Source organism: Mauremys mutica, chromosome 8 (assembly GCF_020497125.1).
Source record: "Mauremys mutica isolate MM-2020 ecotype Southern chromosome 8, ASM2049712v1, whole genome shotgun sequence".
In the NCBI taxonomy this organism is placed as follows: domain Eukaryota; kingdom Metazoa; phylum Chordata; order Testudines; family Geoemydidae; genus Mauremys; species Mauremys mutica.
This window is the reverse complement of record NC_059079.1, coordinates 76,236,618-76,254,148: the sequence shown is the minus strand read 5'-3', so window position 1 is coordinate 76,254,148 and position 17,531 is coordinate 76,236,618. Positions and strand designations below refer to the sequence as shown.

General features: G+C 51.1%; 1 protein-coding gene across 6 annotated transcripts in view; it reads right to left on the bottom strand.

The window, feature by feature from the left end:
* The window catches only part of ECSCR (endothelial cell surface expressed chemotaxis and apoptosis regulator), a 72,091-nt gene extending 54,991 nt beyond the window's left edge, over positions 1-17,100 (bottom strand). For 3 of the 6 annotated variants that reach the window (XM_045028569.1, XM_045028570.1, XM_045028571.1), the window contains exons 1-2: positions 17,005-17,092; positions 9,800-9,874 (exon numbers count right to left, since the gene is read on the bottom strand). In XM_045028569.1, the coding sequence (XP_044884504.1) occupies positions 9,800-9,835 (36 nt within the window). In that variant the 5' untranslated portion in view covers positions 9,836-9,874; positions 17,005-17,092. Of the gene's footprint in view, positions 1-9,799; positions 9,875-17,004 lie in introns of all 6 variants that reach the window. The other 3 variants (XM_045028568.1, XM_045028567.1, XM_045028572.1) reach the window with 3 other exon arrangements.
* Between the last annotated feature and the right edge of the window lie 431 nt (positions 17,101-17,531).

The following is a 17,531-nucleotide window of genomic DNA, read 5'->3' as shown; positions in this document are numbered from 1 at the left end:
GTTCTTTCAGATATTTCAGAATGTCCATGCCCAAGAGGTGACGGGGACTTGAGAAGGGCAGAGCCAAGAAGGTAGCTGATCCCTGCGTCTGTCTCTGTGATACACCTTAATGACACTCAGCATTCATGAAGCACTTTATAGCAGCCCTGTCGGGTAGGTAACCGCTGTCCCTTTCTTAGGCCATCAGCCACAGTGGCAGGACTAGGACGACTCAGGAATTAATGACAGAGTGCCCATTGGTGCTGCAGGCAGAGAAAGCCCTGCTCTCACGCTAACCCCTCATGGGGAGCTCACTGCCTCATCCCTCTATCCAGAGTGAGCAAACAGGGATTTTTGTGGAAATCAAGCTTTTCTGGTTTTCCGATTGTCACCCAAATCCATAGAGCTCTGCCCACTGATGCCTAGAATGGCCCCTGAAAGTCTGCAATTGATCAGCTGTGGTTTTCAGAAGCTGCCACATGACAGACGGCAGAGAAATGCCAGCTGGGACTGAAGGGTCTGAGTGGAAAGCCTGGGAACTGCATTGGAACTGCCACCATGGGGGCATCTGCTACATGGTCAGGGCAAAACTCAGCAGAAACACTAAGAGAGCTCCAAGGAAACATGTGCATGACCCTCTGCTCCTCCTAGCCTAGCCCCAGGGCCGTCCTTAGGATTTATGGGACCCTATGCAGTATTATTAAACTGGTGCCCCTGAAGGCACCACAGAAGGCAGTCCCCAGCCGGTGCTGCTGACCCCAGTGTGTCGAGTGGGCACAGCTACCACCCCTGCCCACAGACCCCCAGAACCACCCCCCATTGCTGACACACTGAGCTTTACACAGCAGACACTGCAGCAGTGGCTCAAGGCAGGCTTCGCGCTGCCCCATGGGGGCTGCATCTTGCCAGAGCCCTCAGCCCTCCTGCAGCCCCTAGCCACTCCTGGCTCACCATGAGCATTTTGACAGGAAGTACCAAGCAACAACAACAACAACAACGCGCGCGCGTGTGTGTGCGCGCGCGCGCACACATGTTGGGGAGTGTGAGATTGTGTGTGTGTGTGAGACAATCTGTGTTGGGGGACTGCAACTCATGAGAGGCAGAGTATGTGGGTGTGAGAGTGACAGTGTGTGTGTTAGGGAACTGTGAGAGACAGTGAGTGCACGGTCACGCACTTAGCATCCAGGTTCACTCTCCCTCCCCCCCTCCCCGCCCCCAGCTTGGCTCCGGCCCCAGCACTTGCCCCGCTATGCCTGCTTGCCCAGCACTCCTGCCGGGGAGTGGGGTCGAGGTGCGGGGGCTTACCCCACTCTGCCCGGCGCTCCAGCTGGGGAGTGGGGGCTTACCCCGCTGCGCCCGGAAGTCCCCGCACCCAGACCCTGCTACCTGGCTGGAGCGCCAGGTGAGCAAAGCCCCACACCCCAACCCCGCTCACCAGGTGCACGCCTGGGCCCCAGGGGGCCCCTGACCAGCGGGTCCATTAAGCCCCGCAAGGCCAGCTGGAGAGGTGGTGGGGAAGTGGCCCTGATTCCTCCTGCCCCCCATCCCCTGCCACCTGTCATTACTCACCCATCTGAAGTCAGGGCCCACCCAAGTGTCCTGTCCTGGCTACACCACTGCTCAGTGGTGGAAATGGGAACACGGACTCCAAGATGGAAGAGTTGAAGGTTTCAAGGGCGGTAAAGAAGCACAAAAGAAGGGACTCATGCAGGTGTGAGATGGATCGGAACCTGATCCCCAGATTAGGCCGCCCTGCACGTTAGGGGTGTTTTGGTCCAGAGGCCGAGGCCCATCTCTAAAGCAGAAGCACAGAGTGAGGAAGAGATGAGGGAGAGGGCCCTGGTCTTAGCTCTTCACGGGGATTAATTCTCACTGAAGTCAGTGGGGCCTGCTGACCCTCTGCCCCTTTGCACAAGAGGGAAAGTGGGGGACAGTGGTGCACAAAAGTGTGCTCTCAGGGCAGATCCTACTCTTTCACTTTGCCTCCTACTGCCCCCTTGTGGTTGGGTGCAATAACGCTGGGGTTACTGCTTCAGTTTCCCCTCTCAGGCTTCTTAAAGGCTCCACCCCAAGTTCCCTTGGGTCTGATTTTACCCGCTCCTCGAGGCCACACACCTAGTGCAAGGAGTCCTGGAAAGTCCGTTTATCCCCAACGCCGTGCCCTTAGACCATCCCCAGACACAGCCCAGCAACTTACCTCAGACCTCACCTCTGGCATCTTCTGCCTCACCCAGCCTGTCATCGAACAACCAGCCCAGCCCTTCCAGCTGGAGGCCTTCCAGGCATCTCAGCCTCTGGCTAGGGAAGACCAGCAGGCTAGCCCCTCTGCCAGTCTGAGTCTGCGTCATCCTCCCAGCACTGACCCCTCCAATCACAGCCAGGCGCCTCTCATGCCACCCTGCCCTCTCAATCAGATCAACCTGAGACACACCTGGGCTGGACTCACTTCACTTACAGGGGCCAGTTGCCCTGTGACATGCCCTACTGTGCAAGGGCAGACAGCTCTGCAGGGGGGCAGGGCATGGGGGTCTGGGAAGTCCACTACTGCAGCCTCTTGTACTGCACAGGGCTAGTCACCTCCAGAGGGCTGCTCTGGGCCCTTAGGAGTGTGTGAATTCATAGCCCTTCACTCCCCTGTGTGTGCCAATCCTGGCTACTCGAGATGGGCACTGGACAGAGGATTGGAAGTAGCTTGACAAGATCTCCCTTGGCTCAAATGGTAGAGGCCTGTGCTTCTGGAGCCGTAGGCCCAGGGCACTAGGCCCAGTGATGGAGGGGGGGTTGTGAGGGAGAAGTGGGTGGGAGGATGTGTATAGCAGGAAACCAAATGACTGGGAATGGTTTGAGGCAGAACCTAAGTGGTGAAGCAGGCACAGAGGGTAGCTCTATGGATAACACTATTGGCCTTTTCCCAATAAAGTTCCTTGGTCAGTGTTAGAAGGTGACTCTCTGTATTCCTTTGCCGCAGTCACACAACATGGTGACCTCTGTGGGAGCCTCCCGAAGGCAAAGTTGGGGGTGGGGGCATGACAAGGCAATGACCAGGCTTCTCCATCTCAGCCGGGACACTGTCATCCTGGAGGCTGAGGCTGGAATTCTGGAGTGGGTTGGTTGCTCACAGGGGAGACAGCAGGGAACGCCATGCCAAGAGACACTGTCCTCATCCATTTCATACACAGGGGGTTGGATGGCTCCAGCCCGGCCATGGTTACACTCACTAGGTGCAGGACTCCTGCTAGAAATCACCCACCACCAGGTCAAAGGCCCCAGATCACAAACTGCTTTCTCCTCTGCACCCATAACCCTGCCACCGTCCCCTCAGCAATCTGGCTCCGTGCTCCTAACCCAGCAAACACAAGAGTGCCTTTGCTGTTGGTCTCTCACGCTGAGGTGTGTGCCCCTGCCATGCCCAGAGCAGCTGAAAGGGGCTGGATTGACATCCCGGAAAGTCCTATCCAGCTACATAACATGGCCAGCAGCAATGGAGGGCAGGCTCCAGGACCTGTTTGGGCCTTGGCTGATCTCCAGGACTGGTGACGTTATGCTGTTGAGATGTGGCCACTAGAAACCAAATTGAATCACCAGGTCAGTTCACAACAGCCACTGAACAAGCATGAAGGGAGCAATTGAGTCACTGGCTGAACAACCACCTCACAAGGTTGTTGGAGAAGAGCCCTGCGTCCTCAGTAGCCTGCCTGGCTGGTTGTAGAGGAGCCAGGACACACTGGCTCCCGGCTCAGCCATGGTTCTGAGACCAGGAATCCCAGCCTCCTGCCTCCTCTTCAGCCCAGCTGGGGGGCTGCTGAGGCACTGGGACTCCCATGGCTCCCAGGCCAGCTGAGTCCCAGTCATCAGCCTGGGGAACTAGCTGGCCCACGAGTCTGGAAGCCATGGGGTCCCCAACTCAGAAGGAATCTGCACAGCACCACAGACTTGGTAATCCCGGGGCTCCCCAACAGCACACCAGGTGAGTGCCGAGGAGTCAGGCAGTCGGCAGGAAACCTGCCCCCGTTCTGTCCTAAATCCAACCATTGCCACAAACATTTTCACCAATCAACAAATTCCAAAGCAAAATTGTTTTGTAGGAACTTTTCCACCCAGCTCTGCTATCGACACTTCCCTGAGCCGCCCTGTTCCCTATGGAAACTTGTCATTACCTCCATTTTATTATTATTATGAATACAGCAAGAGAAGCTATACTGACTAGTGTATAATCCACCAAATCCTGCAGATCTTACTCAGGTTTTACTCTTTCCTTACTCAGGCAGAACCCTCTGATGCTCAAGTGACTGGGCGAAGCCAAGAAGTGCTCATTACTTGCCCTTCTCAAAGTTCTCATTGATTTCGAGGGGCTTTTTGCCTGGGTGTGGAATGAGTAAAACCTGAGTAAGGACGTCCAGAACTACCGCCAGGGGACTAGCACAGGAAGCACTGCAGACAGCTCTCTGACAATCACCAGCACTGCTGAACCCAAGTGATCGGCCCTCACTGTACATTATTCCTAAGCGCCAGTCTCCTTGGAAAGCTCATAACAAGGCACAGGGAGAAGAAATGGGGGTGAAAGGCAGAGGAGAAACATAAAAAGTCTGATTAACTGTGTTTGTAAGATGAGACATTGTGACGTTCACAGTGCTGGGCGGTGCAGATACCAGCCAACCACACGTCTTATCCGGGGAGAGAAGAGGTGAGCCAGCAGGTAACCGAGCAAACACAACAAACAAGCAGGAGAATATGCTCAGGAAGTAACCAGAAGCAATCCCTTTTCTTTCCGAAAGATAATGCCTGAGGGCAGCTAGGACTGGACACTGGTTGTGCTCTGCCATGCCTGAGTTCAGTGCTGCAGGATCCAATCAGCCAGCGTTTCTCAAATCTTTTACCATCAGGCCTCGCTTCCATCAAAGCAGAGGAACGCAGCCCTCCCCTTCCCTGCACTGGAAAGGATATTCACAGAGATGCACTGCCAGGCTACTGACGCACATGCTGTGATAGCAGCCTTTGCTGTGACACATGGCAGTGAGCTGGAGGCACTGATCTCTGGGCCCAGCACTTACCCCGGTGGGGAAAGATCAACCCAAACTGGAGTCAGAGGGGATCTACAAATCAAACCCAGGTAACTGGGGCTCAAGGGGGGGGGGAAGAGAATGGGGCGGAGGGATTAAGGGGAGAGCCCCAGGCCTCCCTGGCCTTTTCCCCTCCCCTCACTCCTGGCAAGGCCTGGAGGCAGCTGGCTGCTTCCCCCTCCTCCTGCTTGGGGGCTCCATGCTGGTTGGGTCCCCCTCCATGGGCTCTGATGCTTGCTGGGTTCTGCTCGACCTCAGTGCACAGTTGGGCGCTACAGGACTGGCACCCCCTTCTTAGGGCTGAGGTGCCCCCTGGGTCTGAAGGGGGAAAGGAACTAAGCAGCGACATCTCCCACACACAGCCCAGCTCTAGCACCAGAGCGAGCTGCTGCTCCCAGCAAAGGGTGCCAATCTCTGGTACAGCCCCATCCCGTTCCTTTCTGACATACGGGGATCGGCAGTGAAATGGTTAATGATGATGACACGGACATCGGCCTCATTAGGCTACAGAGTTGAGATGAATGTGGGACTGTTCCCTGTCTCCGAGCCATCCTGCCAGGCTGCCTTCAAACTCAGGCAGACTGCAGCAGTCCCACACTGCAGCAGTTCCACTCAGGTCCTCTTTCGGGAGTTTTCTTCTTCTCCCTGTGAAGGTCTAGAGGTGGATTTCTAATCAATTTTCCAAGTGCGAGCCAAAGCGCAGTTGAGGGTAAACAGAGTTCACGCATTTCTCCATTGGGGCCCATTAGGTTAGGTTAGGTTAGCCACTTCTCTTTTATCGCTGCACCATGGAGAACCGGCTTGCTAAGCTGCTGGGAGCCAGCTCAGTGACAGCCTGCTGCTGCCCCCTGCCTCCATGGCTGAGTCTCCTATATGCCTCCAGGAGGAGCCTTCCTGACCTACACCCTGCTTGGAGGGAGCCATCTCTGCCCAAACAGCCCGAGAACAGTGAGAAAAGGCAGCCAGCAGTGGCAGGTACAGATGTGGGGACTCATCAGCCTCGCAGACTCTGGAATAGCCAGTGTCCAATTTGGGGCGGGGAGCTGAGACGACCAGTTGTGAGCAGGAAAGTGGAGCCACTTATGCCTCTCCATGGTGCCAGGCCTGTGCCCCAGATCCATCCTTTTCTCCTTGAGCCTGCAGGGTGTAGGGGTCTGTGGAGACCGCATGCTCAGCCCTTGACAGGGAGGAGGAGTGGGAGCACCCATGGATTCACTCTCCAGTTGACACCTGTCACAGTTCAGGTCAACTGCACCCATATTCCCTGTCTATGGTCCAGCAAGGGCACCCACTCTTAGCTCTCTAGCTTCCCAGCTGTCACCTCTCTTGGGCAGAGACCCATACCTCTTTCCCTCCTCACTGGGGTATTTCCAGGTTGCACAGTTCCCTGCCTACACTGTAAATCCCTCAAAAGGCAGGTGCCTCAGCAGGACTGCTTTGCTTCTCAGAGACTGGAAACAGCGTAATTGCTCCAGTTAAGGTACCACTCAGCTCTTTCTAAGCAATCACATTTATTCTTAATGTAAAAGCGTTACAGAGAAAACATTAAAAACAATAAGAATGTACATGCATGCTAATAAGTTTACCAGAGATCATCCCTAACTCCAACAAAGGCTCTGGCAGCAGAATGGGAGGACCCAAGTAAGATGCTAGAAGTGGTGCAAAAACATTTTCAACCCACAAAAAGTGTCAGGTACCTTTTATATCTTGTTAATAAGTGTTGTCAAGAATCTGGCAAAACAATAGATCAGTATATTGCCAAACTGTGCAAAATAGCTGACTCACATGAGTGTCAAATCTTGAGAGTAACTAATTTGTGATAGATCAGTAATAAAGTGTGATGGACTGTACCCTTATATTCACCCTTTTTACAAGACTATGATACATCTTGTACAAAGTATGCCTTGTGAGTCATCATTTGAAAACCCATAATTTGCTGATCATAATTGTCCTGGTAAAATATGTGTGGCAAAATTATAAGTAAAGTTGTTAAATTCTACTGTATAAGACATGTTCCAAGTCTGGAGAAACAGCTTCAAACCAGTCTGCTAGAAACAAAAGGCTAGCCAACACCTCAGCCAGTTGTCGTTATAATCAAATGGTCTATCACCTGATTAAGTGACCATTCTTTAGCAGGAAGAAGGGTGTGAGTGAGAAATTTTCATCTTAGCAGTGGCACAGCTGGAGGTTCCCGGGAAGACTTTCTGCCTTCTGAACCTCAGCCTGAGATGATTTTCAAAGAAGAAAATAACTGTAAGTGAGAACAGAGGTGTAAACATACAGACTTATCCCCTGTGGTGCCTCCTGCTGGGTGTCCTCGGGAATTAGCACTTTGACCCAGGAGCACCCTCTGCAGGCCAGTGATCCGCTTGCCATTGGCCCCCGTGTCCCTCCCAGGACCCTGGTGCCCTTATCCCAGAGTTCTGCCTCCTGTAGTACCCCACAGTCTTACTGGGGTTCCCCACCCCAGGGGAACCCCCACTCCCTATCCCCACATCACCTCAGTCATGGCTACTGCCAGTCTCTGTTTAGCCCCCACACCCTGGGGCAGACTGCAGTGTATCAGCCAATCATCACAGGCAACAAGGGGCTTGGACTGGCTGCCTTTACCCACCCTCTGGCTGCCCCTCTGCAAGCTCAATACCTAGGAGGCCTAGAACTAGGTCCTGCAGCCTGAGGAGTTGCTGGCCTAGGGCTTCCCAGTTCCTAAGGCCTTTCCCCAGCCCTGTCTCCCTCTAGGTCCCCTGGGTGAGTTCCCCAGCCAGCCAGCCTATCAAGTAAGAGGGAGACTGCCTGGGCTCCTGTCTCACTGCCTCTTATAGGGGTCAGCTGGGCCTGATTGGGACATGGCCACAGCTGAGCCTACTTTCCCCCAGTCAGCCCAGGCTTCTTGCCCCAGCCAAGGGCAGGAGCGGGTAACCACCTCGCTACAAGAGGACACAAATAACGTCTCCCTTCATCTCTATTCATGGCACTTACAACACTTGAAAGACAAAGGAAACATCATTGTACTGGGGGAGAAACTGGCTGGAAGATTCAGCCGGTAAGACTGTTAGAACATGTGGTGAGAGAGACTTCTGCTTTGAATTCACTTAGCTGGTTAAGCTAGGTATTGGTTACAAAGAAATAAAAGGTAAAACACAAACTAATTCTGACTTCCATGCCTCATTACTTGTCATCACTTTCCATCTATCTTTCTGTAGTTAATAAACTTGTTTCATTGTTTTATCTAAACCAATGTGTTTGGATTGAAGTGTTTGGGAGCTTCATCTGGAATAACAAGATTTGTGCATATCATTTTCTATTAATGAAATGATGGACTTTCTAGGAACTTGTATGGCCTGGGAGGGTGCTGGGCAGTCCAAGACGCACATTTCTAGGGACAAGTCTGGGACTGGGAATTTGTCTCTCTGTAATGTAATTCATGGGTGGCTGGCTGGCTATAGCATTTGTACAGCATAGGTGGGGGTGATTTACATACTGGAGGCTGGGTGTGAGCAGCCCAGGAGTGGTTGCTCTCGCAGTGTAAAAGGCACCCCAGGCTGGAGAATTGAGGGGACACAGCTGTACAACAGTCCAGATTGTGCCCTGGGTAATGTCACATAGGGATGAAAGACACAGCACCTTGAACGAGAAGGCTCAGAGCCCCACTAACTCTATTGTGAGCTATAGATGTGCAAAGCTAGTGAACAAACTCACATCCAAATGCAGAACATGAGTGGTGCAGACTCAGAGATAATTCACCAAGAGAATCAGAGGAAATTATAGAGTTCCTGGTCCTCCACAGTTATCCAAGTGGACTAGGTTGTGTTATAGCAGGGAGCTTAATAAACATAGGAGCTTCCTGGTGAAGGAGTTCTGTAGCTGCTCAAAGCATGGTTCCTTGTGTTTATGCCCTCACGTGACCAAGATTTTGCCCAGATGAGACATTAATGTAATACAAAACAACACTGAATCGTAAAACTCAGACTAATACCAGATGCAAAGACAAGGCAGCATCACACAAACAAGCAGGAAATTAAATGCAAAATAGACGACGAGGGATCAATGAATGTGCTACAAAGACTTCCTCAGCATTATGTATGAGAGGAAAGCAAAAGTGCAGCCAAGCAACTAATTCAAACAGAAATTATTTTGGAGAAGTTCTGTGGCCACTGACGCATTCCTAGAATACCGGACATTCTGGTACTTCTGGGAACAGCATTGGCCCACTCTTGCTGGCATGACTCTGCCTCGGTTGGTGTGACCTCACACGCATGGTGCGTGCAAGGTCATGCCGCATTGGGGATGCTATGTTGAAGAGTGCACCACCCTACCCCACTGGTGTGACCTCAAATGCACCATGCGTGCAAGGTCACACCAGCGGGAGCAGGATGATGTGTGCTCTTCAAAATGGTGTCCGCTGTCTGATACTGGACAAAAACATGTCCAGTTTTATCTTAGTGTCGGACCAGGGACAACCCTTAGAAAAGCAGGGTGGTCCGGCTTAAAACCGGATGAATGTCCTGCCTAGGGTAGCAGGTCTGACTAGATGATCACAATGGTCCTTTGAAATCTATAAAAGTCAAATTAATTATATGACAACATGATTGTAATACCACTGAGACAATGTAAATTACATGGAAATGTATCCAGGCTGAAATTTCAGGGAACACAGAGGCCACTGTTTGCAGCTAAAACAAGTGAATTCATTAACCTAGTGACTCTCAGCCTGGGACAAATGATTTGTACTATAGATACACAAGCAAAACAAAACATACCCAGAGCAGACACGCATGGTGGCATCCCTGCAGCATGTTTTTGAAGGATGAGGATGTCTTCCAGGTAGGTTACACCTGGAAACAGATAAAACAATTCAGCTAGTACAGCATCTGCCTCACCCAGGACCCATTTATCAACAGAAAAAATAATGGGAACCATAAAGTAAATTGTAAAAGAAGTCACAGAGGCCTGGATCCACAAAGGAATGTCAGTGCCTAAGTCCCAATTTTATGCTCCACAAAACACCTGTTCAGCTGCCACCTAAACCTGTGGGCGCCTTAACTCGCTTGGTAATTTAATTTCTGCTGTAAAAGTTTCCTAGAAGATTAGGTTTCTGCCTGTGGGTAGGTGCACTCCCAAGCTGACCCCTTATATGTCCCTGGACTCAGCAGGCTGGGTCGAACAGCACTTCCAAGATGTAACCCTCATATGCCCTGGGCATCACATCGGAATAGAGTATGCCTGAGCAGGCTGGGTTGAGCAGCACTTTCAATCTGCCACCCTCATATGTCCCAGGTTCAGCACGTCCCTATCCCCACTTTCATGTTACAATTATTCTGGTAGTAACCCACTCGCTGAGCAAACTCCACAGGCTTTTTGGGTGTTGCAGGGATCTTTTAGCTTAGGAACGAGGAACATTGTTGCAGAGTGAATGAGGAAACCAAAAAAACACCCATGAGTGGGAGAGAGAGAGAAGCAACCAGCTTAATCATGAAAGTTATTTATTGCCATGTAATAACCATAGGGAAGCCAAACAAACAAAACAGTTATAATATTAAATCTAACTTAAATTTCATTATAACAGTCAGGTTTCGAAAACTATAACTGATCACACAAGTCAGGGTTAGAAGGCTATACCCCAGAGAGAGAGAGAGAGAGATGTATACTCATCACTCTGTGAAGCTTGAATCAATCGGGGGTCCCAGGTGGTGGTGGTAGCTGAGGGTCCGGAGTGCTGGAGACAGGCAGAGCCCCCAGCATGATCAGTCAGGAAAAGATGAAATCCCAATGGAACTGATGCAGATTTTGGATCCAGGCAGGGCCGGCTCCACGCATCAGCCGAGCAAGCTGGTGCTTGGGGCGGCAGATTCCAAGGGGTGGCATTCTGCCCAATCCTTTTTTTTTTTGTGCTTTGCCGCTTCCACCGCCCCTGCAGGTTTTTTTCTTTTTGGTTTGCTGCTCCTGCCGCCCTGTAGGGGGCGGTGGCGCGGAGGAGGGGAGCTGCTGGGAGCGGTGCCAGGTCTGCAGCAAGCCCAGCACGGCAGCCCGCCCACCGGAGCCGCGCGGAGCCCTCCCAGCAGGCGGCGCGGCGGGAGGGGCAGCATGGCAAGTGCCCCGCTTAAGGAAGCCCTGGCCGCCCCCCTTCTCTCTTCTCCCCCGCTAGCTGGGGTGTGCACTCCGCTGCCCGGGGTCTGCTGGGCTGGGAGTCCCCCTGCACCCGCGCTTCCGCCGCCCTGCAGGTATTTTTTTGGTTTTTTTTTTTTTCTTTCCTTCGCCGCTCCAGCCGGCCGGTTTGTTTCGCACCCTCCACCCTTGCTGCTCCGGCAGGTTTGTTTCACGCCCCCGCCCCCTTCGCTGCTCCGGCCGGCAGGTTTGTTTCCCGCCCCCCCCCCTTCGTCGCTCTGACTGGCCAGCAGGTTTCCCGCCCCCCCTTTGCTGCTCCGGCCGGCATTCCCCAAGGCTCCAGAGGGGTTAATTCAGTGGTTCTCAAACTTTTGTACTGGTGACCCCTTTCACATAGCAAACCTCTGAGTGTGGCCTCCCCTTATAAATTAAAAACACTTTTTTATATATTTAACACTATTATAAATGCTGGAGGCAAAGCAGGGTGTGAGGTGGAGGCTAACAGCTCGCAACCCCCAGTAATAACCTTGTGACCCCCTGAGGGGTCCCGACCCCCAGTTTGAGATCCCCTGTGTTGATTTAATTTTAGCACCCTGTGTCCATTCACATGCATGTGCTATTTTGAGCATTTCAGTTTTCACAACATAGGCTCATCCCAGATTCTGGAACAAGCTCAAATGCTCAGTTCGTGGAGTATGTACATAAGCTATACTATAGACAAACCCACAGTAACCATCTCCAGTTTGTGAGGGACCCCGTGGAGCCAGTCTCTAGGAAACAGATACATTCATGGAGGTTAAGTCTATTAATGGCTATTTGCCAGGATTGGTAAGGAATGGTGTCCCTAGCCTCTGTTTGTCAGAGGGTGGCAATGGATGGCAGGAGAGAGATCACTTGATCATTTTACATGTTAGGTTCACTCCCTCTGGGGCACTTGGCATTGGCCACTGTTGGTAGACAGGATACTGGGCTGGATGGACCATTCTTATCTTCTTATGTTCTAACCTAAATGAACCCAAAGTTATGGAGACAGATATGAGTCAAGGAAGCCAGCAGAGTATCAGAAACCTGGAAAAATCTCTGACTGGATGGGCTCAGGCGTTTGGTCACAAGCTAAGGTGGTTCAAAAGTTTTGGATTTTTTTTTAAGCAGAATTTTTTTTATTGTTTCTTTAAACAAACACAGCAAGCAGCAAATATTTGGCCACACACTTCTGAAACCCCAAACCACGTTCAGGTTTTGGCAGACTAATTTCAGCTTTTCGATTAAAAAAAAACACAATAAATTTTGAAGGAAAGCAGACGTTGTCCGTGATTTTCTTCTGCTTTTCAAAAACCCCTAGTTTTCGATCTGAAAAAAGTTTTGATGGAAAATATTTGTCCAACGCTTTTAATGAGCTTTAGTGCCTTTTAGCACTAGCTGATGCTGAGAACCGGTGATACCTTGTAAAGGTGACTTGAAAAGAAGTTTTCTCAAAACTGGGTTTGTCCTGAGATGCGGAAGGTTTTAAAATGTTTATTTTTCCCAGGGCTGCCCGGCGGGGGGTTGGGGGACGAGAATATACTATTCTATAAAAGCAGCAAAGAATCCTGTGGCACCTTATAGACTAACAGACGTTTTGCAGCATGAGCTTTCGTGGGTGAATCCGAAGAAGTGGGTATTCACCCACGAAAGCTCATGCTGCAAAACGTCTGTTAGTCTATAAGGTGCCACAGGATTCTTTGCTGCTTTTATAGAATAGTATATTCTTATGGAAGAGGCCCCTGAAATTGCTTTGCCCTAGGCCCCCTGAATCCTCTGGGTGGCACTGAAAATGTGATGGATGTTGTCCAAATCGACATAGAGGTCAATGTCACTGAGATCTGAATGTTCCCCATGTGGTAGCATCCGGTGAAGATCCGTACAATTGTTCAAGAGTGTTTCCCTATCTGCTGGCAGCTTACTAAGGTAATAGAAACGCTCCTCCCACCTCCCCGCCCCCGGTCTTTTCTTGGTGCTTCATTTATCTAAATCTTTCTTCAAGCAGTATCAACGAGCGAGCAACTCCCTCTTGAATTTTAATTCCCAACTTCCCATCACCTCATCTCTGCCCTCATAACCAAACTGTCTCTTCTTCTGATGAATACGAGTTTCCTTGAAGACAGGCTCAACTCCTATGGAATATCTGAAACATTTTACTTCAAACATTCTATTTTCCCTTTTGTCGCTAACAACAAAAACAGCACCCCAAGTCTGGTACCCCCTAAGCCCAGCACCCCAGAGTCACCTGCCCCTAAATCCATCCCTCACTGTGGCAGATGCTGATCACCACCTCATCTGTCTGCAAGAAAGAGCCAGGGAAGAAAATCTTAAGTTGAATAAAAACAAGAGGAGACTACAGGTGACTGCAGCGTCATGCATGGGACACTTGCTGACCTCACCAGGGCTACGACCTAATAACCCAATTCAGCAGATGCCCTCACGGAAAGATATTAAATCAGTCCAGAGACTATTAGGATTTCTCAACTGGCTAACAAATTTTTTTCCAAGCCTCTCAGATGTGTGCAACCCCCTGAGGCAACTACTGGACAAAGTTGCAGCGTGAAGATGGTTACACATGATCCAGTGGCTGATGTCCAGTTATCCGAACCTGACATTCTATAATGTGAACAAAGATGCACCCTTACAATGTGATGCCAGTGAGATGGGCTTGGGGTATCACTCCTGTACCAGGCATAGCCAGTAGGATTTGCATCAAGGTCACTATCACCAATGGAACAAAGATACACCCAAACAGAAAAGGAATGCCTTGCACTAGAGTTCGTGTGGGAAGAGTTCAACCACTATGGCCAAGTATGGGAAACCATCTGCATAGAACGTGCCTATAAACCACTAGAGAGCATTTTTTAAAAGCCACTGCTAGTGACCTCAAACATCTCTAGTGTATGCTTTCAAATAGCAATGCTACAACTTAGATGTACAATACAAGACAGAGACTGGGGTGGACACAGCTAACTTCTTACCCACAGCAGCCTGGCCACAGAAAAATATTGCAACTGAACAAAAATAAGAGACTCTCGTCCTGATAAAAAAGATCAACCAAGCCAGTTATGTGCCAGTTTCAAGGCAGAGTCTAGAACAGTGGTCCCCAAACTTTTTACCTCGAGCCCCCACTTACCCCACTTACCCCTGTCCGTGACACCCCCTCCCAGAGCCAGGGCCGGGAGTGGGGCCGCAGCTCCTGGAGCAGGGGCCGCAGCTCCTGGAGCAGGGGCCGCAGACAGATAAAAGGGGTCCGAGACTGGGGCCGCAGCTGGGGTCAGGCGTGAGGCCCCAGGCGTGAGGCCGGCAGCCAGGACCCCGGCGCAGGGCCAGGCGCGGAGCTGCAGGTGCGGGGCCAGCAGCCAGAACCCTGGGCTTGGGGCTGGGAGCAGAGCCCTGGGTGTGGGACTGGCAGCCAAGACCCTGAGCACGGGGCCAGGAGCAGAGCCCCAGTCATGGGCCAGGAGAGGAGTTTCAGGTGCGGGGCCGGGAGCCAGGCCACCATGTATGGGGCCAGGAGTGGAGCCCTGGCGCGGTGCTGGCAGACGGGGCCAAGAGCAGAGCTGGGTGGTGCTCTCTCCCCATCCCTCCAGCTGTGCCCCCCGCAGGGCCGGCTTTAGCAAGTGTGGGGCCCAATTCGTGGGGCTTGTACTCACCAGGCAGCGCTCCGAGTCTTCCGCGGCACTTCGGATTGCTGTGCTCTGGCTGGTGTAGCCAGGCCGCGGGGCTTGCCGTGCTACGGCCAGGGTTATGGGGCCGTGGGGCTTTCAGCGCTCCACCCGGGGAGTGGGGACATGGGTTTGCCATGCTCTGGCTGTGCGCGAGGCCCTCTTAGGCGTGGAGTCTGATTTGGCGGAATCGGGGGAATCGGCCTAAAGCCGGCCCCGGCCCCCCGAACATTCCTTGGTGCCCTGCTAGGGGGGTTGCCCATAGATTGGGGACCTCTGGTCCAGAAAGAATCTGGAAACGAAACAAGACAAAGATTTTCAAGCACTCACGTCCTTCATTTCTGTCAGGATGGCCTGACAGCAGGGGAGAGGTCCCACCTGCCTTTCAGGAATAGTGGAACTATTGAGACGAGCTGAACATACAAGATAGCATCATACGTACAGACGGACGAATCAGAATAGCCAGATCACTGAGGACAGAAACTCTTTCAGGAACACATCGGAGCTATTCCAGAAGAGAAGCCTGTCTCCGGTAGCCAGAAATGCCGTATACTGGGCAGATGTGCCAAGCATCTCTGAGACCTGGTGAGCAGCTGGGATACACCTGGGGAACACCATGCAGCAGAGAGGCAGTGAAAATCCACAGCCTCCCCAACGTATCTTGGAACAACGTAGGAATGGACCTTTTCACCACAAATGACCTCATTGCTGTAGACCACTATTCAGGCTCCTGGGAAGTAGAAAAACTGTCAGACACTCCCGCAGCGATCATGACAGCCTGAGCAAGGTGCAGTATCCCAAACGGTGTTGTTTCAGACAACGGGACTCTAGTTCACTTGCAATGAGAAGTTTACCTGGGACTGGGAATTCAGTCAAATCACATCACCACTTTAACCACAACCAGTCAAAGGCAATGCGGAATTTGGCAGTTAAAATTATTTAGATCTATTAAAGAAAACTGAAAACAGCGGAGAAAATATATGGCAAGCCATTCCTCAGTGGAGAAACATGCCCACAGAAGGCCTTACTAGCTGCCTGGTGCAACACTTGCTATCAAGATGAACATGTACCTTGGTGCCTATAACGCTAGCATTATTGCAGCCAGCAGAGGTGAAAGGAGTGACAGACAAAAAGGAAGAGAGATGAGAAAAAGCCAAAGCCTGCTGTGACTGATAAGCTAAAGACCTCCCATAACTACCACCAGGAGACCCTGTTGAGATCAAACTACTTCCTCAGGACAAATCCTGCACTTGGAAGCAAGCCATGTGTGTCGAACAGTTAAATAATAAAGCAGCAGATGAACAGCTATTTCACCGAAACGTTAAATAGTTTCCCACTAGGTATCCAAGAGAAGAATGTGGACATGAATGAAATACGCACTATGCTGAGACTCGATCAGCAGGACAGGGAAGGAACACAGATGGCTGCGTGACTGATAGATATCAGAACAGACTCTCAAAACACAACCGAACCAGCACATATGCCAACATCAAACCGCACGCAAAGTATACACCCAACAATACTAAGGCGTAAAAGAACGACCTTCCCAAACCCAGGGGAAAATACCTTAGTTGCCAAGCAAGTTAAGAGTTAGTTTATGTAAAAACAAACAACAAGCTGACATTAGATCTATGATAATACATACGTTATGGGCATATGATAGAATGTTAAACATGTAGCAGCTTATGGAAATCATGGTTAATTTTACTATCTCAGATAAATGTGACCAATGGGATGTTACTATCAATAGCTTCCCAATAGGGGGCGCTATAGCATGATTATATCTAGGAATGGAGAGAACTCGACTTTCAAGACATGCTTGACGAGAGAGAATTGTACATGGGAAGGAAAGAAGGAAGCCTGAATGTTGCACTGTCTGCAGGGCCGTCCTTCGGATTTATGGGGCCCTACGCAATATTATTAAACTGGTGCCCCATGCCCAACGGCAGCCAGGGCTCACAGCCTGGGGTGGGGAGGGACATGGCAGCAAAGGATACCGAGCTGCCTGGCCCACCTCATGGCGGCAGAGAGTCACAGTTCCCTGCAGAGACCCCCGTACTCTCTCCTTCATGCAGAATGTGTGGCACCGGCACATTCGGCTCTGTGAATACGGCTCCTGCCTAAGGACACTGCAGTGTGTGCTGGGTGTGCGGGAGCCGACCCACTTTTACCTGCTCTCATGGGCGGTGGTTGAAGCTGCTGCTTGAGAAGGCTAGCTCCCTAGCCCACCTCTTCTGCATGTGGCCCCAGCCATACTTCACCCTGCTCTGTCCCAGGCCCCGCCCCACTCTGCCCAGGCCCCGCCCTCTTCCCACTGTCGTCTGCCTCTCTTCCCTCCCTCTCCCTGCTAACCCCCTTCCAGCCAAATCCCTGAACCCAAATGAAGCAAATGACATTTGAAAAAAAACAAAATGGAGCATGTTTTCCACTGCATGCCAGAAGACTGGACATGCAGAAGGTACCTAATAAAAACCACTAAATTTTGGAATAAAAAGTGTCAGTCACAGGTTTTTTGATATACCCTGAAGTTTGTCAAATATTTATTTGCAAAAACTTTGTAGTAAGGGCAAGTCAGCTGTCCTGCTGAATACCACATTAAATATTATGGAAAACATGATGCAGCTCTTCTGTTTTACATTTTCTTAATCAGTATTTCTAAGATGATTTTATATTTTAATTATTTTAATCAGTCACAGAG